The sequence below is a fragment of the Anser brachyrhynchus genome (genome assembly GCF_964034855.1).
Source record: "Anser brachyrhynchus genome assembly, chromosome: Z".
NCBI classification, from domain to species: domain Eukaryota; kingdom Metazoa; phylum Chordata; class Aves; order Anseriformes; family Anatidae; genus Anser; species Anser brachyrhynchus.
The window spans coordinates 8,718,712-8,742,018 of record NC_137697.1 but is presented as its reverse complement, the minus strand read 5'-3'; the positions used below and the strand labels follow the sequence as shown (position 1 = coordinate 8,742,018).

Sequence of the window (23,307 nt, the reverse complement as noted above, 5' to 3'; positions counted from 1 at the left end):
TTTTAAGTTTCTAATGCAAATAAGAGTTGGATTCGGGAACAGGAAAAAAGTAATAATCGTTTCTTCATTTCCCTTTGCCTCCTCCCTTGCATTTTCAACCACTACAGCAAAAACAAATACGCTTCCTTCTCTACTACTGTTTCTACTGACAACTCTTCAAAAAAACTATTTTGCAAAATTCCTTCCTCAAATGCAAGCATTCTACGTATTACTGCTTTCCTTCTCTGATTTGTATTCCTTAGCCATGTTTCTTTCCAGGCTGTCCCCAGTGCTTCATACAAAGATCAAGAGGAACTATTACTACAGAAACATCAAGAAAAACTATGATCAATCCTCCTCCTTTTGCTCCCTCAGGCCAGGTGAACACCACTGTACTGTACTCTACCATTAACTATTAGTAGCATGTTAGTGGTGAGAAAGCAATGGAATCTCTGAAAATATAGATGTGCTGAATTCTTCTGTCCAGTCTGCCAATATTTCCAATTTCTTAAATATTATATCATAATAATTTCAACCTGAGAGGTATACCTGACCACAGATACGCAGGGACAAAAAGGAAAAAAAAAAGGGTTGGCAAGTGGAAAATGATCATGGGAACTTAATCACCAATGATGAAAATAACTCTCTAATGAAAGACCTCTCACTTCCAAGTACTACAGAGACTATGTAGTGATCTAAAACTTTTTTTTTTTCCCAACTGTTGATGTTTTCACCACCTCACCAACAATTAGTCTGCCTGGGGAAATACGTCACTTTTAACACTCACATTCAAATGCTCAGCCCACTGTCAAACACCCTACAGAGCCCACGCACCACAAAGGCCTTCAGCTATTCTAGCAGAGCTGTACCTTTACCTGCATCTCTCGCGGGACAATTATGCAGTGATAAGCATCACTGTGTCAAAAAACACATGTAAGAAAAGCGTAAACTCACTGGATTCAAAATAGCATGAAATAATTTGTCCAAATCAAAATAAAGACGTACAATCACTAAAACATCCATTCAAATTTACTTAGGTCACTGAAGAATTTCTAACATACTGTTCTGCAGAATCCAGGAATCCTTACACCTTCTGCAATACAGCAGCTTAATAATTATACTGGCAAAACCTGGCCATTTTCATTGCTTCCACTGTAAAGAAAAACATCTAAGCATTAAACAAGTTACTTCTTCTACAGACTAGGAAGTCAGCAAAATTGTAACAACTATTTTTATACTGTGCAAGAAAGAATTACCCATGGTGGTCTCCGGAGAACATTACTAATATCTCAAACACCAGCTGATGTTTCACTTGCCAACAAATCCACAGCCGTTCATTGGAAGGAAGTTTTCCTCTACTGAATAGACTGACTGAAAACAACTCACAGCTGACGTCTCAAACATCTGTGTGTATGTAGATAGTTAACCTATTACGTAACATTGCACAGACGGCACTCATTAATGTAGTAACTTCAAATTTAATCCTCACTGAAAATGCCTCATTTTTAACAGGTATAGTAGTAGTAAATACTAGAAAATAACTAGCACTTCCATGAACAGCTGAGTAATGCCTGGGCTTCAGTAGCAGTGTTTTTTTTTTTTGGTTTGATTTTTTTTTTTAAAAAAAACTTTTGTGGGTACTGAATACTTCTGGCCTGTGAAGGAGCAGAAAGTTTTTTTTAGATTTTAAGAGGCTGTATGCAAAGATTACTTAGATTTCATCAATGAATATAAATATCTGAGGGGAGAGTGCTGAGAGGATGGAGCTGGTCTCTTTTCAGTTGTGCCCCACAACAGAATGAGAGGCAATGGGCACAAACAGAAGCACAGGATGTTCCGGCTGAATACGAGAGGGCGCTTCTTTACTGTGAGGGTGACAGAGCACTGCAACAGGTTGCCCAGAGAGGCCGTGGAGTCTCCTTCTCTGGAGATACTGAAAAACCCACCTGGATGCCATTCTGTGCAATGTGCTCTGGGTGATCCTTCTTGGCAGGGGGGTTGGACTAGATCATCTTCAGAAGTCCCTTCCAACCCTGGCCATTCTGTGATTCTGTGCTTAATGATCAGTACAAGATAAGGTGGAATGGCACCTTTCCATTATACTAAGAACAAGCATTTCCAAATTTCCTAACTTCTGATATGGTTTCGTTTTGTTACTTTTCTTCCCTTTCATTATAAAAGAGATTATTATAAAATATTTAACACTGTATTTGCAATCTGAAAGTTGTAATATTAAAAATGGAGAAGAAAACCCTCTCATTCTGACTGTTCAGGAAAGAAAATAGTAAAGAAATAGTAAAGAAAAATATTGCACATAAAAATGTCATAGTGTTAAGAATTTAGAGTGCATTCAGAAAGAGCAAAATACTGGAAACAATTCTTAAAGCAAGGTTTTCCTGAGCCCGTATGTTTACTTCCCTGATTTCTGCTACCCTTGTCTTCAAAATCCTTTTTTTTTAAGTTCACTTCTACAGAGATTTCCAAGTGACCAAAGAACTGCAGAAACAATTCTCTTGCACAGGCAGTACATAACTTCCAGTGATGTAAGTGAGTTTCTGCAGGTCAATACCTCAGCAGGCTCCGTCCCACACCAAAGTCTGAAGTACACTTCCTCCACCACACTGGAGTGACGACATACCAGCAGTATGCTGGTGGCCACCGTTTTTTGTTTTGGTTTTGGTTTTGTGTTTTTTTTGTTTAATGGCTTCTCTTTTCCTTATGTTATGTCTTCTTAACAGCCCTGCAGAAATACCATAAAGGCCTACATTAGCGCAAATTATGGTAACTGCATCATATTGAGGCCAGCAATTTTCATTAGCCTTCCTCTCTATTCACAGAGAAACCTTAGGAAAAAAGACTGCACTATCTCACAGGAAAAGAGAACACAAAAAAAAAAAAAACACACAGAAATGGAAATTCAAACATAATAATCACAGGACAAAGCCAAGGAAAATTCCCAAAGAACTTATATAACACACTAATAAAGGCAAATGTAGTGTATCATAGTTTGATGGGTTTAGATATTTTCTTTTTTTTTTTTTTTTACAGTTGTACTTTTTTCTTAGCAGAATTCTTGTTGTGTTCTTTGTTTTAAAAAAAAAAGTCAAAGCTGTAAGCCACAAGTGTCAGAGGTAAGAATCACCAATTCAAAGTAAATCATTTATTTCTAAATTTGCCACTCCACCTAAGTAGCTAAGTGATTTCACTTTTAACAAAAGACAAATCAAGCCAAATTGAGTTATCCTACCCTAATCTGAAGGATAACGGCCTGTCCACACCACTAAACTAAAAATTACTAATAATTTAACACCACAGGCAGTCTCCACTCTAAACAGCCTTCTCACATTCTGAATAAACACCTCAGCACATGACTAAGGAGCAAAGATAGAGCTATAACAGTAACTTTACAGAGTACATAATTCTCATCTCCTTGCATTCATTTTACATAGGGCATCTGAGAAAAAATGGACTGTACCAAACACATTAAAACTGTAAGTTACGGATATTATAGAGTAAAACTTAATAACTTAAAGGACCTGCCTTATAAGCAGTAATTTATATAAAAATGTATTAATACCTATAGTTGATCACACTTTCTGGATTGCTGTTTATAGCATGGCATGTTCAAAACAATATTAATCTTTCACACTCCATAGGCAGTAAGAAGTAGGACCAACAAACTTCAAACGTATCTGGGCACATATGGCTTAGTTCCAAAATTATGACTGCTTAACAAAACTGTATTAGTTCAGCAAATTATTTAATCATAGACTGTGTGAGTTTTTATACTATTCACGATCGGATACAGCTGCAGTAGCAACAGAGTTCAATAAAGAATAGATCCCACATGTTAGGTAATGCACAACACAAAGGAAAACGCCCTTCTTATCCAAAAGCTTTTCATTAAAATATTTTTTCCATTCATTCTTAAACTTGTAACACTTGTTTGTGTTTTCTGTGCCTCAAAAAGCAATTTTCATTGCCTAGGTCAGCTAAAATTCCTCTACCTTTTATCAGAGCCTGCATGCTCCAGCACCTGGTGCTTCTGAAAAGTAAGCAAGCATCAGTCTTAAACAGAACCTTTGAAAGAGCCTAGATCATGTACTACTGACAGTTTTGGAGATCAAGGTGTAATTTGTGTAAGGTATAACCTCACACAGCTGTTCATTGAGACCTACTAGTAGCAAGTGGCAAATCCAAAGCTAACTTGCAATTGTATGTTTAAAGCAAAGCTTAACAAACAGACTATGAGAACACATTCTTTAAAAATACCAGTTTGTATACAATTTCCCAAACACCACATGCTGCAATTGTAGAGATTACCACCACCAACAAAAAGTACCTAATTGTCAGAATTTCTGCCACAATGTGACCAAGACCTCTTGACCAGTAGGTGGAAAAAGGCACTTAGATCAGTCATCCAATTTCAAGAGTCTTAAAGCACAAGCTGTGTATGATAACTGACTAGATGAAGGGTGCAGAAATGTTCTGTGCTGATAAGGTGCTGATTTTTTTTTTCTTTTATAATAATACCACCTTCTACATCATTTTACTGTGTTTTGTCCACTTGCTCTTCAAGCTAGGAACTTGAAAAACTAACAAATCATACTGCACGGGTAACCTGAAGAACAGAGATGAATTATTTGATTACTATTAATATAAAGGTCTGGTTTTGTACAATCTCAGTTGTTTAATATATTAAGCCAGATGGGAAATAACTTATATTTTCCTCATAAGGATTTTTCTATGTACTGAGACATACCCTCCATAGTTTTAGAAAACACTGTAACTCAACTGGCAGTATTCTAATGCTTAACTGAATGAGAAGGGGTGTGTGTGTGTTTAGTCTCCTTTCTAGTACTCAAATTGTTTTTCAAATTAAGATCTTCCACTTCTCTTTGTATTATATATAAGCACACACTCACAAATAACACAACCATGATTAATTATATGAATTTGATCATGAGAATTTCTGGCCAGTGACATCTCCCCCCATAGCAGTACCTAAATTAACAACAATTTCAGTTTAAGAAAACTAAAGCTATAGTTACAGGAGTGGCCGGACAATAAGTATCAAAATTATGCTTAAGAGAAGAAACCCTATAAAACTACAAAATGATGAATTTCAGGTTCCATGGGTGTTTTTCACAGTTAAACTCTTGCATATGACAATCTATTTGGTAACATGGTAAAATAAAATAAAAATAAAATAAAAATTAAATTAAATTTTCCATCTTAAATACAGACCCAGGGGATGGGGAAACAAATAATCCAGAATGGACTCTTAAATCCATTTGTAACTACTGCATGCAGCAGCACTATCACTGACTGTCTACGTTTTTAATCTACTTTTTAAAGCCTGTCCTTTTCACAGGTATAAATTAAACCACACTATTAAATAGGGTTCTTACCACAAAAAGTAAATAACTTGATGAAAATGTTTTATTCATCAATTTTTACTTAAAGACATTTTTCCTTGATTTTCCTCTTTTAGAATCAGAAGATCATAGCCATGTAGCTCAACTATTTCTCACTACAACTCAACAGTTTTGAATAAACTAAACTTATACAATTTTAATACCTTTCAAAGCTCTACTGTGGATAAAGGATTCCTTTTTAGGTAAACAGAATTTAGGATGGGGTATACAGTGACTAAGCATGGTCACCCCTAATAAACCCCTATGCTCTGAAAACAGATAGTAACTTAATTTCTTGTAATCCACAAAAGGTTTTATTAATAGTCTTTATGCTCTGCAAGTACTATACTGTCCAACCTGTCCAACAACGATTTATAACAAAAGAAATTAGAAAAATTTACCTATAAAGCTATTCTTCATTGTCTGCCATAATTCTCCTAGTTAGCCTTGATGCAATCACTGCATATGCAATATTTTTTTAAGCTTAAGGAAATTTAGATGTAGCAGTCTTGATGATGTGAAGCTGTACAGCCATGTGACCATTCCTATCACAGAAACATAGCCAAAAAGGGTTATGGGTGAGAGGTGACAAACTGAACTATAGGCATCTAAACCCCCTCAGTCTTCTGTTTTCTAAATTCACACCTGGTAAACAAGAGTTTTTGTCAGCTACAGGAATAATCAAAAAAGCCACATTAGCACCACAACAACTGAACATATTCCAAAAGTTCTAGCCTGTAATGTCTTAGAATACTTGCCTATTTAGCAAAATTTAAAATCATCCATGAGATCAAAGCTGTCTAAGGCTCTCTGAAGTGGACTATAATAGGATCTAGAAAATAACAGGAAAATCAAGAAGCAATTGCAAGATCCATACAAAGTCTTACAGCTATTATCCCGCAAGTGTACAAAAGAGAAATAGACACACATTTAGAAATATTACTCGGATTACACTACAACATATGAAGTCATGTAAATTAAGTATAGGGGAGAGACACTAGTGAAAATCTTACTTCCCTCACCATCAATTGCTAGAGAGACATAAGTTATGTGAATCCTTTCTCCCAGAAGTTGTTCATTAAATGGAATGGAAAATATTAAAGCTTGAATTTTTGCTGAGAAGCAAATACTAGGCCATGGACACAGTTCTAAGATACTGACTGAACTGCCAAGCTGCCTACAATATGGGAAGGTGGAGAAGTCCCAGAAACTGCTCCATGATGGTTATATCAGCCCTTGCAGGATCAAGCCAAGACAATCCACAGCGAATCCTTCTTTCCCTGCCTGTAACCAGCCTTTATCCCCTACATTCTTTATTCTTCAGGCACTTTACTCTAAATGATGACCATCTTCTACATGCTTCTTTTCTTAAGGATCTAAAACTCACTACAGTGGAATAGAGGGCTAATTATAGCCCTTAATTTCTCTAAGGCATTAATACCAAGCCTTCTACTACAGAATTCAGACAGCAGTATTATCCCAGCTGTTGCTAAGGCAAAGGTGAACTGTGGCCCATATACTACAGAGACATAAACAGCAACCATAATTGACCATGCAGATGAATCAGTACATAAAATGAAGACTAGATTACTCAGTGATGCTTGATTTTCTAATATTAATAGAATGTACACAATTCTGTGCTGAACACTTTATTTAACCTGTTCAACTGCAACAAAGCACTGGTTTTCTCTAGGAAGGGGATGTATTTTAAAATACAGGTAAATTACATTATGTCATGAACAGTGCTGAAAAATCATTAAAAAGCCACTGAAATGGGATCATCATATTTTTCAATTATTTAAAAACTAAAGATTTTAAATCATACTAAAATAAGAATGTTATGTATTTCAGGTTATCCTATTACGAAAAAGATACAGTTATTTGCCTGCCATCCTTAACTGGCCAACGAAAATTAGTACGTGCAATGTAAGATGCATTGCTATACGTATGCATGGCAGTACCCATAAGGCAAAGCTAAAGATGTTCTCTGCGGTTTTCCTTGGGATGCAGGTGATACACATCCACCTTTTAGAAAGGCAGCTCACCTTTCTCATGTGCGACACTATTTCACGAGTGTCGCAGGCTCATTTTGGAGAAGATCCTCAGTCCTCCGTAGCTTTGCTATTGCAGAAGGAATAGAATCAATTTGCTTTTTTCCAAACTGGAAATTACTTCAGCACAACGAGAACCCAGAGGCTACACATCCTTATGGGAAAATTCTGGCAATACAGACATTAAAAATGAACCATGACACCCTGCTAGCCTGATTCACATGACATTGAAACAGAGACCAGAAGCAGCTGAAATGGATCAGGCCTCAACTACTTTAAACTGGCATCAAGACTGATGCATACACTCAAGCGCAATAAGTAGCAGCTATTCTCAGTTTCTTGTCTTCCCTTTTTACTTCAGATGCTGAGGTACCTATACAGACAGGGACACTGTTCTTTGCCAGCCATTTATCCAGCACTTCAAATTTCTGAGTTCCTGTCCTCTCTTCTACTAGTGTTGAACCCACCACCAACCTCTGTGATAAAACTTACAACTGAGAGGAGAGCAGCTAAGTAGAAACAAGGAAAGGATCTGTTCCTGTGGCAACACAGACACTCTCCTCAAAAACAAACAAACAAAAGAAAACTTTTAACTCACAGGACATGATCCAGGGACACATCTCAATTCATAAACCTTTCTTCTCTTTAACAGTTGCCAGGGGAGACCATAAATTGCGACGTGCAGAACCACAAACGGCCTTCCCAGGCCACATGTTTAACATGACTGTCTGCATGCTTTGGCACACATGATAATATTTGTATCTGAGACAAATTTATATTGGCAATAGTATTCTGTATAGTACTAACTTGCTATCTCACATTATCCAATATTAATTTACATTTGTGTTTACCAACTTCATACTACAAAGAACTTGAGCTCCCTCCTCTGCTAATTATTCCTAATGTTTACTCATAGCAAACATCTTCTAGATCTTCTATAACACTGGCTCTCAAGTAGGTGTTTTGTTTTGGTTTCGGTTTTTTAATTCCTGAAAGACTTAAGGCAAGGTTTTAAACATGACTCTACCCTTTTCAATGGAAAAGTATATGGATTATTATCCAATCATACATAAAAAAAAAACAAAAAACTTTTACACAGATGATATAAATTCTACCAAGTTATCTGAAGTCAGTTAACATCACATTAACAAACCACTGATTAGCACGTTAGTAAGCTACAAGAGTGCTGAATTCATTAAACTATGTTCAGAATTCAGAAAATTACTGCAAAGAAACCACAGACGTGAGAGCCTACTGTTACATCTTAGCAATGAGCACTCCCAGCCACAATCCAACACCCTCTCTTCCCCATACCCTCCATCCCACAAGTCTTTACCTTATGAAGTTTAATAAAATGTTTAACAATTGTTATAACAAAAATCTAATTAACGACAAGAACAATACTAAGCAACTAAGATGGAATCATTAGAGTTACTGTTGGTCTTAATGAGGTAAATCTAATTTATATAATGATTATGTATTATTTAAATAAAAATAAAAGCACTTTAAAATAGCCTCATGTGTGCCAATTTAAAAATCATTGAGCTCAGTGACTAAATATTTTACTATATTTGAATACCCTAAGATTTAGGGACTAACCTATTTAAAGTCCAGCTGAGAATTCTAACTTATTTCAGGAAGCAAATATGTTGACATGTATCAATTTCAAATAATTATACCTGTATAAACACACTGGAAATGAACATTTCCACAAGAATCATTTTAAACCACTAATAATGCAACCCTAATAATGAGCCCATATGCAACTTGATTTACAGAATATTTTATTCATCATAATCACATACATGAAAGTAAAATGTACTCTATCAAGACGAATATCATTCTCCTAATAAAATCTCTAAGTCTTCCACAAGAAAAGTAAAATACATTCATCTTCTTGTTTTTGTTTCTTTTTCATTATAAACAGCGTAAGCATGTAAGCCTGATGATCATAGAACAGTTTATGTTTTTCTGTTCTTGCCTAAAATAGTTAACTTCATGTATGTTTAACAAGTTTTATGATATCTTCTAACTGGATTTTAAAATTAATGTATCTTAGAATGAGATATTTCATCCATTTTTACTATCCTTCTCAAAAAACTTGTTCAAATTCACACTCGTATCAGTAATTAGGTGTAGATAGGAGACCTTCAACACTTTCGATTCTGACAAACATTGTTTTCTCTCAAAATTCACACAGGATTACATGGACTTTTAGCCACTTTTATGCAAGTTGATTAGCCCAGACTCTGAAGTTACTGTTCATCAGCTGACTTTCAATAATTGTGCATATACACTTAGCCCATGAAAAACGCAAACTAATTCAACCTTTCTTAGCCAGCAATGAAACAGGGTTAAATTAAATCGAGTTATGTGCCATTGCCACAGGCTACATATACACAATTGAACATTCACTGTAGCTGAACATGCAATAACTTCAAATTACCAGGACTTAACAAGTTATGTCAAATCTTCAGAAGTCCATCTACAGAACTGTTTTATAAGACTTCATTGGCTATTTATTTATCAATATGTGATTAAGAACTTGCTGAATCCCAAGACACCATATGTCTAATTTGAGCCTAGAAAAAGGATTTGTCAGAAATAAAAACAAACATTTACAGAAAGAGAGAGAAATCCTATTTGAAGTCTACTAATTCAATATAATTTTTAACAGGGCACTAAATTAAATAAGTAGCTTTAATTTTTTTCCTCAAGGTTGCAGACTAAGATTACAATGTGATATGAAAACTGAGAATGTTTACCTTGTGGTATTATGATGGTTTGTTCATGTAATAATATTTAGAGAATTACAGACAAAACAGTTTTTAAACCAAACCACTTTTATTGCAATTCCTCAAATATTTTAATGATATATTCTGTGGTAAAAATAAATGATCTACTTCTGTAAATAACATGACTAACCTTTACATCATGCTAGATAGAAGCAGATGGAATTACTCCAGTGAGTAAATATGCAGAGCCATAACTCTAAATAATCTTTCATAATAGTGACCCTAGAGTGCATAGCATGTTCCTACAACTCTCCATCTATGCCATTAGTCATCTACATTCTCACCAATAAAAGCTCACCTACAGCTTTGCTTCAGCATATTCCGGAACTGCCACTATTTTTGCAGAACTAAAAAGCTCAACACCTGTTCTGCATCTAAACCAGGGCAAGATCCTCAGAGTAGGAAAAGTCCTGTTACACACACACACGTTTTGAACGCACAGCGAACTGAGTACTTCACACCACATACTAGCCACTGCCTTCATCCTTTCACCCAAAATCTCAGCTGCACGAAAGACAACTTGCCAGATACCCAGATTCTAACATCCTCCTCAGTAGCAGGTGGTTCAAACATGTATTTGTCACTATCCATTAGACTCTTCCATTATCTCTAAGACTTTATGAGGTAGCAGGCATTCCCTTCTTTTTGAAGGAGTAGTAGTATATCATGCCACCTTGCAAAGAAAATTAATTAGAACAGGGAAAGAGCCTTAGAGAGAAAATATGAATATCATATAAATTGATTTAGACTCTCTTTTAGGAGGTAAAAATCTCTTCAATGTTTTCTCTTGACTAACCTATACGGGTAACTTGCTCAGCACCACTGGAGTTACGAGTTCCATTTGGCATGCTCACATCTCAAATTTGTGACTGACACAAGGGGGCCGACCTGTTCAACAGCAGTATCACAACAATGAAGCCCCTTTTTGATCTCATTCTAATTCCTTTTTATGATACAGAAATCAAGTTTACAATTTTGCTTACTATACCGTGGTAGTTTACAAGGCAACGCTTAAAAAGATATAGTAGGTATATTCCAGCAAACATTAGAATTCATACTTAAAAATGTTGAAGATCTAACTTTAAAAAACTTTTAAAAACAGAACATTCAACACAGAAAAGAAGTCAGCCTTCACATCAACAGATACTTAAACATCACATTATCTGTATATCCAGTCAAATTCAAAGCTTGCTGGACTTCTATCAGGAAATCCCCCACACCTGGGCTAAAAGATCACATTTGCAAAGTCAACCAAAAGTTAATAAATGCCTCTTGCACTCAGGAATTCTGTCAGTCTTTTGATTATATAATCGTGTAACATTCCCCTCCCACCCATAGGCCCAATCTCCTCCCACTGTACAGGAGGGATCTGCCCTGGAGATGAATCAGAAGCTATTCATAAGGCTATAAGGTCAGTTGTATCCATGACTCTTCAACTTCAAGTAAAAGTGAAAGAAGTATGAAGCAAAAGAGGCTGTAGATCAGACTGCAAGAAAAAAAATGCTGCTCTTGGGAATCTGATTCCACTTCTATTACTAACAGTAAATATTTCTGTGTTTCTTTTTTCCTGCGTGCTCTGACACCTAGTTTGAAGAAGCACTGATTAGCTGTATTGTAACCAAAATTAATGAAATGTGCTATAATATTATCACTTGTTACGATAAAAAAAGCAGGTTAATTTAAACGTCAGGTCCTACAGCTGCTCTAGTTGGACTTCCGGAGTTATAAAGCTAATGACCAACTTTTGCATCTCAGTTCCTAACTTTTTAAGATTATATTCTCTGCTCAAAAACATTTAAAAAAAGCATTTGTGAAGCATTCCAATATTCCAACACAAGCCACAGAAAAGCCTGTGAGGAAATTCTATCTCTGGAGCAGAGTTTAATGATGTGAAGTGATTAAGGCAAAGGACTATAGATTGAACACCAAAGAGATATCAAAATATTTAAACTTAAAAAACAGGACTGGAAGCAATCTCAGGAGTCTATCCCTTTCCCCAGGACAGGATCAACAATATCTAAAGACAATCCTATGAGACATTAATCTAATCTGTTGGTTTTCTTGTTTTGTTTTAAATCTCTATTAAGGAAGCTACTTTTATTTAACACAGTCAGTGAAATACACATCTTGTCATAGGAACAGTGACAACGGACTTAAGGACTACCACAATGCATTCATAAAGGTGCCAAATGCAGGCTACACAGATAATCTGTACTACAGACTTCCCTACCATTTGCAATTACAAGATGTACTCCACATTTCTGAGCTTTTTCTTCATTATGTGATTTCCTCAGTTAAAAAAAAAAATAAATAAATTCTAACAACAAATTCCTGTGTGTGAAATAATGCTTCTTTCCCCAGCCAATCCTTGTTTTGTAGTTTTGGCTTCTCAGGCAGTTTGCTCCACCTCCCCTCGCTGGCCTCTCTCAGAAGATACTTCCCACTCATTCTCACCCCTACACGGCTTCCCTTGACTCTACACCCAGTTCCCGACTACTCTCGTCTTAGTTTCTTGTTAAAACTCTTTCACAGCTCTTCCTGTAGCTTCACCAAGGACACTTGTACCTGTCCCACCAGCTCCCATACCCAGTCCTGTCAGGCAGTCATCATTCCCTTAGGAACTCCAAGCTCCTACCCTCCTCCCAAGTTCTTGCCCTTCAAGCTCCCATTCCCTCCCCATCTGTGTAAGTTCTGTTCCAAACCACCCCTCTTCTCCTCCACGTGTTCACCGTTCCAAACACCAGTAACCTCCCTTCTCATCTTTTCCACATCTGAACAAATCAACACTGTTGATAAGCACTGAAGAGCCACCCGCAAACAAAGCAGTCTGCACCACATCTCAGGGCTTATAACCAACCGTACTTACTTGGAGAAGTCCTGTTGTGCACACAACATTTTTCAACTTTAGTATTTACAATCAGGGAAGCCAACTAATTTTTCAGACACCAGTAACTTGCATAATTTTTGATAGATTTTCAAATGGCAACAAAATGCACATTCCTACTGCAAAACTCTCCTCACTCAAATTTTAAGGTTGTCGCTCAAAAAATGGGGAAGTTCAAATGACTTGAAGAAAAAGTCAGAAATTATTTTTGAACATTTTTTTCTCTAGCCTGACCCTTAGAATCCAATGAACATTTTTTAAGCTTTATTAAAACAGTTGGTCACTATTGCTATTAATGGCAATCACCCCAGCATGGACACTTTCAGCCAATATGACTGAAGTTTAGCAAAGTCAGAAGTAAAGTCAGTGCCTTTTAATAGTGCTAGAAAACCAAGAGGAGTCACTACCAGTCTCATCTACACAAAATAAGTAGGGAGCAACATGTATTTTAGAAATTGACCAGCAACACTTAAGCCATATTTCAATTGCTTATATAATTGCCAAATTCTAATATAAAGTTTTTTTGCCAGAAAGAACCGATCATCACTGAGCATGCTACTGGAAAATAATTCAATTCCCATTATTGAAACAAACAAACAAACAACCCTAGCATCCCTTGCAATGAAAAGCAATCATGTCTACTAGCTTTTCAGTGAGAAATTTGACAAATAAATAATTGGGCGGATTTTTAATTTTCCTTTCAGAAAAAAACAGAACTTTAACTGGTTTTATATCGCCACAAAGTACTCTCCACGCATCCTTACAACTCTTCTTTTATAGTCTTACCAAAATTTTTCCAACTTTTAAATTACAAAAAACATGTTCCACCTTATTTTTCCCAAAGCTACTTAAGTATCTGCTGTGTAGCATCCAATGAGAACTCTCTGAATTCTGCCTCTCCTTCCCCCTCCCCAGTTAATGACCAGAAGGCATCTCTGAAGAAAAAGTGATAGCTACATATCTGAATGGAAGGCAACATGCAAGAAGTGTTACAGTCTAAGACCTGAAAATAAAATTTCAGAGACAAAGTATCTGTAACTTCATCCTTTCCGAGTATCTGGTCAACACAGAGGAGAGACTGTTAGCTCAGACTTAAGAGATAGGGATTGCACTGTCTCAGACACGTGCTTACATTCCAGGAGTTCGATAAATTACATTAACCAAAAAAAAAAAAAAAAAAAAAGAGGAAAAAAAGGTTAGAACTATAAAGCCAAGCATCAAGGTATTAAGAAATGTCAGAATTATGGTTGCTTACACCTACAATTCAGTCCCTTGTGCATTATGATAGTCTTTCATTAAATGATCGTATCCTGCTTCTGTTACCCACTGCATCCCTGCTTTATACAAGTTACACAACAGATGATGGTCACAAAGCAAGTCAGAGTTGCATAGCAAAAGGAGATTCTCTCTGAGGGATGTTGCATTTTTATTAATAAATTTCAATAACATACAGTTAATAAAAACAATTAAAAAAATCATATCCAGAAGATCTTCTGCTGGAAACTGCCAATTTGTCAAAAACAACTCTTATTACAAAAAAACAAACAAACAAACAAACAAACAAACAAACAAAAAAAACAGCTTATTTTCATCACTGGGAAAGTAGAGTAAAGAAAAAAAAAGAAAAAATACTTAGAACTACATGTTCTACCTGTTCCATAACATACCCAGAGCCTACTGGCCATAATTAGAGCAGATGATTAGAACATAAAAATCTATATGCGGGGGAAAAAGAGGTTCAGGAACAACTCTGTCTAAATACAGATTGAAGTTGGGCTTCCTACATCCCAAAGGCAACATTTTGGCTAAGAACACACATGCTATACCTAGAATGGTCCTGCTTTCCTAACACAGCCATACAATTCAGCATAAATACTAACCGGACAACAAACAAACATTGCAATGAAATGGTCTGACCACTAGGCTGCAGAAGTTTCCATTCCATTTCCAGTTTACATGAACTACAACAATTACCACTTTAAGAGGGAAAGTGTCATCCTTAATGGCCAATAGCCAATGCTTAGGACATTTTCCATGGTTGCTAGCTCCTGCTGGAAGTAGCATTCTGAATGTCTCCAATACTGTGGACAAGCTATTAATCACATGCAGGTTTTGGATTATTATCTAGTTGCTGTCTCTGATGTTCCTGTAGAGATTTTGGGTTCTTCACATTATGGAGGGAGATTCTTTTCAACTTCTCAGGACAGGAAATCTATTTTTGGAAATCTTGGCATGATCGAGACAGTTGAAACTGAAAAGATGTCTAGGCTATCAGTGAAAACTCACTCTATACTTCTCAGGGATGCAGCATGAGCAACAATGGGCCTGCTACGTTGAAGTGTGAGACACAGCTACAAATAAAATGAAAGAAAATAACGTTATGAACTCACTACATGCTGTAAAATAAGTAAATATCTCAAGAATAAAGCATATCAATTTACACACAAGATTTATAGGCACTTTTAAAACTCAAAATTTTGATTCAGTCTTCCATCTGAAAAATTGAAATAAAATATTATGGATAAGCTAAAGACAGGCCCTCTAATATTTGTAAAGCATATATATGTATTTTGATGATAATTTCCTGATGAAAACACCTCAGCATTCATTGAAAGACTTGAATGCAATGCAGCAAGTAATAAGGCAGCAGGCTGCACACTGTATGACAAAGAAAAACAAATACATAAACCGGGTTATAACAGTATACTGGTCAGTTGGCATTTCCCATGCACTGTGTGAGGCACTGAATATTGGCCGTAAGGGTAAGGGTGAAGTACAATAATGTAGTTAAAGGCCCAGTGTATGGCATAGGGGGCTGGATCATGTTTGTTTCTTAAGTCTTAGCCTGTTCCTTCCTTATCTGAGCGCCTGACTTTACAGCCTGACATTTTTAACACAGTTCCTGTAAAATGCATTGCATGTCTACACATACATGCTGCTGCAAAAAAACAAAGTGTGTCATATCGAACTGTAGCAATGATGTGAATGGGAATATCTCACCACATAAAGAATTTCGAGATCTCCGACTGAAAAACCACTTAGAACCAGCTGACATAAACACTGAAAACAATATGATAGTCTTCTAGAATTTGTTCTGACTGAAAGCCTTTACCATAAAATGCTCCTCAATGTTAATGTTTATTAAAAAGTTACTTGTGTAAACCAAGTAGGTACCTTCATGTACAGCACCAACAACTACATTCAATTTGACTGGATTTCCCCTTAGTTTCTACGCACAGCTGGGCCAAAACCCTTTCTCCACTCCCTTTTGCTAGTGAGATTTTCCACAGTGAACAGTTGGGACAGGAAGTGAGACACAAATGATAGGTTCTGTACAATATCCTCAAACACAATGTCCTCACTCCTGAGGTGGAACAGACATTGATATAAAGTACTTCTCTCCCACGTATTTGCACCTAAGGATCATCTACTAAGTATGGCTGTAACACTAATAAAATAAAAACACAAATATAGATTAATTGTATGAAAAGGTTTTATAATACTGTCATTTCAAAAGTACTTCCTTTTTTGGCTGTTAAAGAAGACCATTATTATATGGGGTTATTACCAATAATATACAGGTATCATCAATTTTAAGCATTTCCTTGTAGGTTTCTCAGCTTGTTACTGCTGATGGCTGAAAAATCAGAAACTAACCTAACCTGTACTATTTCTAATAAAGGTATACGTAAAGGAATACTGAAAATAAGTTGTATTATATTGAAATTGCCAATGCGTTTTTTTTTTAAATGTTAAATATTTCTAATAACATATTTTGTGACAATCAATAGCTATTCTAACACTGGATGATCTACCTCACATCTACCGGACACTAACCTCTAAGGTTACCCTACCTCATATTTTTCCAATTAAGTATGCCCATAATTGCTGCCAAAAAGTCCACACATTGTTGAATGTAGAATATATTCCTCTAGAATAATTTCTAGAAAGCATAAAGTTCTGAATTTGAAAATAATTTGTATCTTAGCTCTACATATTCAGAATATTAGTATAATTTCTCCTAGCTACTAGCAACTGTCCACTAACTTCACATTTATTGTGTAATATTTATAAAGTTAATATTAATATAAATTTAATTGGATGACTTTAACACTTTGTAATATAATACATACGTAAAAATACCACATTTACTGCTGAACACACAGAAAATTGCAATAGGAAACTCGCTATACCAGTCCTTGGCTCAAATCAATTCACACTTTCAACGTTTTCTCATCTAGTATCCTTCAAGATATAGTAAACTATGTTATAGAGGGATATATACACAAACCATTCAGGATTAAGGTTGCAATCTCTTTTTCATTATATAAACAACATAACGTGGTTCTAACCAAAAGGCATTACTACATATTGCCTTGATTCTGCAAGAAGAGTCAGTCACATGAACACTATTGTTGATCGAGTCCCAAACATGCAATGAGGTTGCACTGGGATTCAGGTACTCATGCAGAACAGGGACATGCAAATGATTTTATTGGTGTAATTTTGTTTCTCTGATCCTTCACTTTGTTTCTCCCAAATTAAAATATAAATTAAATAAAAAAATAAAAATAAAATAAAAATGTTTTTAGTGGTATGCCTATTTCTATGTCTTTGTACAAAAAAGATAAAAACAGTTCTACAAGATAGCAAAAGCTTCAGGGAAATGTTTTTTTGTTGGAATAACTTCAGGGAATACATTCATGCAGTTGAGTTGAAAAGTAGAAATAAAATATGTACATAAGAGAGAAATTCAAAACATACAAGGTAGTCAAAAGCACAAAGTAAAAGATAACCAGAAGAAAAAAAAATCCTCTTTTAGTTAAAATAATTGCTACAACTAATACCTCAAGAAAAAATAATTTTGTATTTCCATAACATGCATAAAGTAACTAAAACCTTAAGCAGTTAGATGTTATGACAAGCAGTGGATCAGTATAAACTCCTAACGCTAGGGAAAATACGGTATGAAAGTGAAATAGTCACGTTCCCTCCCCCTACAAACACTTAGATGTGGCCTAAATAGTGAAAAAAAAAATGTTTTAAATGTCATCTTACATTTCTCCATTAAATACTTCTGCCTTAAATAATTCCAAAAACATGCTAAAACAAATAATTGAGGATTAACCATGTATAGCTCAGAAGAACAAAAACAAAAAGCTCACTACAAATCACAAATAGCCAGCACCTTAAATTTCCCTCTATAAATACGCCTATTTTTGGTATCAGAGAAGTGCATGCTTTCTGATAAAAAAAAAAAAAGCTGTAAACAGAACGCTGGAAAGATAAACTTGACAGGAACTACATAACTACAGTGGCTAATTTCCTGTTCATATCTCATATTTCAGTAAACCTCCTTAAATGAAGGACAAGCCAGAGAAGTTCACTACTATTAGCTTAACAAACGCATTTTCGTTAAAACGAGAGTTGTTTTAAACGACTAAAGAAACACTACAGCTAATGTCGCTTTCTGATGATGAAAACTACCCAAGAACTACAAGTACTTCTGCACAGTCCTTTCTTTCCTGTAAAGCAGAGTTATACTCGGCCCCTACGCATGCTACGGATCAAAAGAAAACAGCAATTCAGCTACACGCAGAGACAGGGACAGTTCGAGACAACTAGTGGCTCCCTCTGCGATTCATAAAGTTTAAAAATAAAAAGCTGCTTTTTCGGAGCGTAAATGGTTCCTCTCCACGCACGTAGGCCTGAGGCCCTGTTGCAAACAGTGTCTAACAGGACCAGGCAGCACAAAGACAGGAATGGGAGATTAGTGGGAGGGAGGGAGGCCGGGATTGGGGCTCAGCAGGATCTTCAGGCTTTTTAAAATTCAAACTGCTCCCTGACCAATACAAATCACGGACACGCTACTGACTACTACACGGATTTACAGCATTAAAAACACGCCTTCTACGTGACAGCTATATTAACTTCACCCCTTTAAACATGTACCAGGGCACTCGGAGGCACCCTAGCACAGTTTTTAAGGCTCTAAACCACAATACCCCAGAAAGTTGCTTTTTTTGATACAATAACCAGTTATCACTACAACGTATCTGCTCAAACAGCTTAAAAACCTACTTTAAAAATAGATAAATTATAAAATGTTGCTACTTGTTTACCATTTGCAAATTCCTTTTCTATATGAAAGGAGAAACTTGGTATCTCAAAATTTCCCTCAATTATGTAATTTCTGAAGGAGTACTTTTACAAGTTCACAGGGCGTTTGTTTTACATCTACTTCAGTTTTTAACAACACTCTCAACTCTGCCACACAGTAAGTCCAAGATTTTCCTTACTGAAAATTAGCTACCGTTTATGTATAAAGGCCTGACACTTAATCAACAGTCATTTACAAAACACATTTGACCTGTTAAAATGACACCTAATTACATATTCAAACATCATGGACACAAACAGCCAATAACAACCTCAGGATCTCAAAGTGATATGGCCTGACAAGAAAGGATGACACTTTTCAACATTCCTCACTTTTCACTTGATTCAATTTATCTTAGATTCCTGAGTACTTAGGGCAAGATCTCATCTTCATCCCAGTCCCCGACATGTCATAAACGTACTGCTTTACACGCGACCCCTTCCCCATTTTCTGTTTGTTAGAAGGCACGAAACAGCATTTCTTGTGAATTTCATGTGTATTCCTCTAACGTCTACAGCACGTAAACATTAAGATTGCGTGGAATACCTGACGCGATACACTTGTCTATCTGTATTTTCTGGGTCTGCAGGTGTCCGTGCCGTGTCAATCACTCCACAAGGTCTAGTTTTATGCTATAAATATGCAAAGTGATTAATGAGCTAATCAGTCGCTTTATTATTTGGAGATCAAGCGTTTGCATGTTATAAATCCATCTCCACGCGAACTTTTGCGTGTTCGGTACAGAGTTGGAAGGAGAAGAGAGTACCAGAGACGGGTATTTTTGTTTCTGGGCTATTTACATTGTCTCTCTTCCCCTATTCCTCCCCTTACTCCTTCCTCAGTTCAGAGGGCTGTCTGCGCTGGGACCTCGCTTCCTCTCCCTGGCGAAGTTGTAAATATGGCACGGGATCAGCGCACATTTGCGGCTAATTGCATTGTTTCCTCCTCCTGCTGCTCCTCTCCGGGTTGAGGCCTGTCACCGAGGAGCCGCTTCGCCTCTCTTAATCCTCGAGCTGGAGTAAAGGCGCTGGCCGGCGGGCCTGCGCTCTCCGCCGGGCCTAGGCCTGCCGGCAGCCCGGGAGGAGCCCACCTCCTCCGCCACGGCCGAGCCGGCAGCAAGGGGGGCTCCGAAATAAACACCTCGGCTCGCCGCCCGCTCCCCTCCGCCCCGAGGAGCAGCCGATAATCCCCTCCGCTCCCGGCAGCGCTGGGCCGCCGGGGGCTGGCAGGCCCGGCCCGCTGCCGGAGAGGGCAGGGAGGGGAAGGGGAGACGACGACGGGGAGGGGGGGGGGGAATTACCTGAGCAAATCGGCGTCTGAATCCGACGGGGATCCGGGAGAGGGGGCGAGCAATCCGCCCCCCTCCCTCCTCAGAGGAGCCGCCGCTGCTGGGCCGCCGCCGCCGCCGCGGAGCAGGAGGAGGAGGGGAGATAATATAACAACAATAATCCGGGCCGGGAGGGGGGCTGGCTCCTCTTCCGTCTCCTCCTCGGTGCAGCGAACATGTAGAGCCGGAGGGGGGGGGGGGTGAGCGGCCGGCGAGGATCCCGTCCCCCTGCGCCCGCCTCACAACATGGGCACGGGCCGGGCCGAACCGGTTCCGAGAGGCGCCCCGGGGCCGGGGGGGGGCGGCCGGGAGAAGGAGGGGTGGGGGGTGGCAGCGCTGCCGGGGGCCGCCGCCGCCGTCGCTCCCTCGGTGCGCGACTGCGGGAGGCGGGCGGGGGAGCAAGGGGGGGGGCGGCCGGGGCACGGCGAGTCGGTACCGGGCGGGGGGGGCGGGGGGAGGAGGAGGAGGAGGAGGGGGGGGGGAGGAAGGCTCCCGTGCGTCGCTCTCGCTCCCTCTCAGAACAAAATGCCGACCGGAAGTGCAGCGGCAGGAATGACTCCCTCCACCGGCGCCAGGCGCCAACAGCCTCCCCCTTCCCTCCGCCGCCGCCGCCTCCTCCTCCTCCTTCTTCTCCTCCTCCTCCTTCTCCTCCTCGGCCGCTCGCTCGCTCGCTCCGACGGCGCCGCTTCCGCCGCCGACTCCGCGACGACGCGATAGCCCGCCGATAGCGCGACGACAGAGCGCCGGCAGCGCGCCGCTCCCCTCACAGCGCCGCCGCACGCCCGGCCTCCCTGCGCCTCGCCCGGCCGAGCCGCCGCCGCCCCGCTGCCTCCCCCCGTCCCCACCCGCTGGAGCTTCTCCCCCCCCCTTTTTTTTTTCTTCTCTTTTTTTTTTTTCCCTTCTCCTTCCCCCGGCAGTGCTCAGATCGGAGGAGAAGGCGGCCGTTGGGAAGCGGAGGCGTTTGGGGGCTGTTTCCGTCGGCCCCTGAGGGAGGCAGGCCGGCAGGGGCGATGTGGCGGAGCGGGGGCGCTCCTCGGGGCCGCCGCCGCCCTCAGCGTCCTTCTCCGGGGGCTCTACGAGGCCGTGTCGCAGGAGCCGAAACTCCCGGTGCCGGGGCGAGGGATCTGCAGGTGGACGTACCCATGCGAAGGGAGTTTTTTTCTGGACGAGCACGGGGGGAAAATGCAGGTGTTGAGGTGTTGAGCCTCGCTGGAGGGTGATGTTCCTCCGCCCCAACAGCAGGTTTACTGGAAATATTTTAATCCTGGGCTGTGATGGACTATTTGGAGAGAGAGAATCCTAGTCTGAAAGGTTTTACGTTTTTCCTCTGTACAGGTAAAACCGTGAATAAAACATAAAACAAGATAAAAGCAAAGAAGCTGCTACATCTAATGCATTAACTGTCTTCTCACAACTCACTTCTATTGTTTTGCTCCTTGATACTGGGACAAAAATCACATTTAGAGGAAGCCTTGCTCATCTGTGGACTTCAGGATTCACCATACAGTTGGACACAGCTAGCTAGCTGTAAATATCCTGTGGCATAAAAACACACCCTTTCAGTTCTGGATGGATATTTTTTGCAAAAAGAGATAATACCATACACAAGTGCACTTGAATCTTGAATCCAGGTCTTGCACTTGAATCCAGGTCTTAGGATTTCCTGAACAAATGCTATGTCTTTAACGCAGAGTTAAAATGCATCTCTTAAGCTTAAACTATCAAATTCCTAATGTTGGATGAATCAAAGTTTGTTTTACAAGTGTGTTTATTTGAAAGTACAGAAATGAAGATGGCACTGGAGAATACGGTAATTCAGTCCTTCTATCTAATGGGTGTGCGCTCATGTAAGTTTAATGGAGACAGAGTAAACCAGGCTCTGAAAGAAATGTATTACATACCTGTGTTCCAAGTTAATATAAAAGGTCCCAGTCCTACAACTGTTTATGCATTTTCAGATTATCCATTTGAAATAAAGGGAAATAATTGGTGTAGTAGATAAACCATGTTCATAAATCTTTGTCCTTATTTTAATAGTTCAACTCTGTAAGTCAAGGGAGAAAATATATATATATATTTTGTAATAAACTAAAGTTTGATAAGCTACCTGTTTAGAGTTCCCATACATGTATGTATGTGGACATACACACCTGTGAATTCAAAGGAAAATATGATTCTAAAATGACAAGTTGGCCCGGTAATACTACTTCAATCTACTTCTAACTTAATGTTAATAATTTTTGTTGTTGGAGTATTTATATATATATATTTAATTGGTGATTCACTGTATAAATAAAATGTAAATACTGCAATTTTGTTTTTTATATGCAGGGGTCTTCCATATCAGATATGGTTTAGCCAGTCCAAACATCAGTATAAGACACAACAGAATTTTCCAGTGAGAATCTCACCGTCCCATTTTATGCTTTTATAATCCTTTTTAACTAAAGGAATTTGTAGAAATGGCTATTTTGTTTGATTACTATGACATTACTACCTGCACAAGAAAATAACTCATTTAATAGTTGTTTTAAAAAGTGTTACTGTAACACTTAGAAGTAAATGAGGATTTTCTTTCTTAAGGGAAATCAAATTAAGTAGGTTTTATTCCATTAGATATTACTGTAATCCACTTCTAAAAATGAAAGGTCAAATTCTTTGACTGGATTCAGACAAGTGGTTCCCTGTGTTACT

At 38.5% G+C, this 23,307-nt stretch overlaps 2 protein-coding genes across 7 annotated transcripts in view; both read right to left on the bottom strand.

Moving 5' to 3' along the window:
• NIPBL (NIPBL cohesin loading factor) overlaps window positions 1-20,726 on the bottom strand; it is a 168,252-nt gene extending 147,526 nt beyond the window's left edge. For all 6 annotated transcript variants that reach the window (XM_080572858.1, XM_080572862.1, XM_080572863.1 and 3 more), the window contains exon 1: window positions 20,587-20,726. The gene's annotated coding sequence lies outside the window, so the exon portion shown is untranslated. The remainder of the gene's footprint in view (window positions 1-20,586) is intronic.
• LOC308185178 (uncharacterized protein) lies at window positions 3,001-22,741 on the bottom strand (the record flags this gene model as incomplete). Its single annotated transcript, XM_080572969.1, has 3 exons — window positions 3,001-15,477; window positions 19,833-21,912; window positions 22,721-22,741. The coding sequence occupies 2 exons, from the start codon at window positions 22,739-22,741 to the stop codon at window positions 20,263-20,265; spliced, it is 1,671 nt and encodes a 556-aa protein (XP_080429095.1). The 3' UTR covers window positions 3,001-15,477; window positions 19,833-20,262.
• Between the last annotated feature and the right edge of the window lie 566 nt (window positions 22,742-23,307).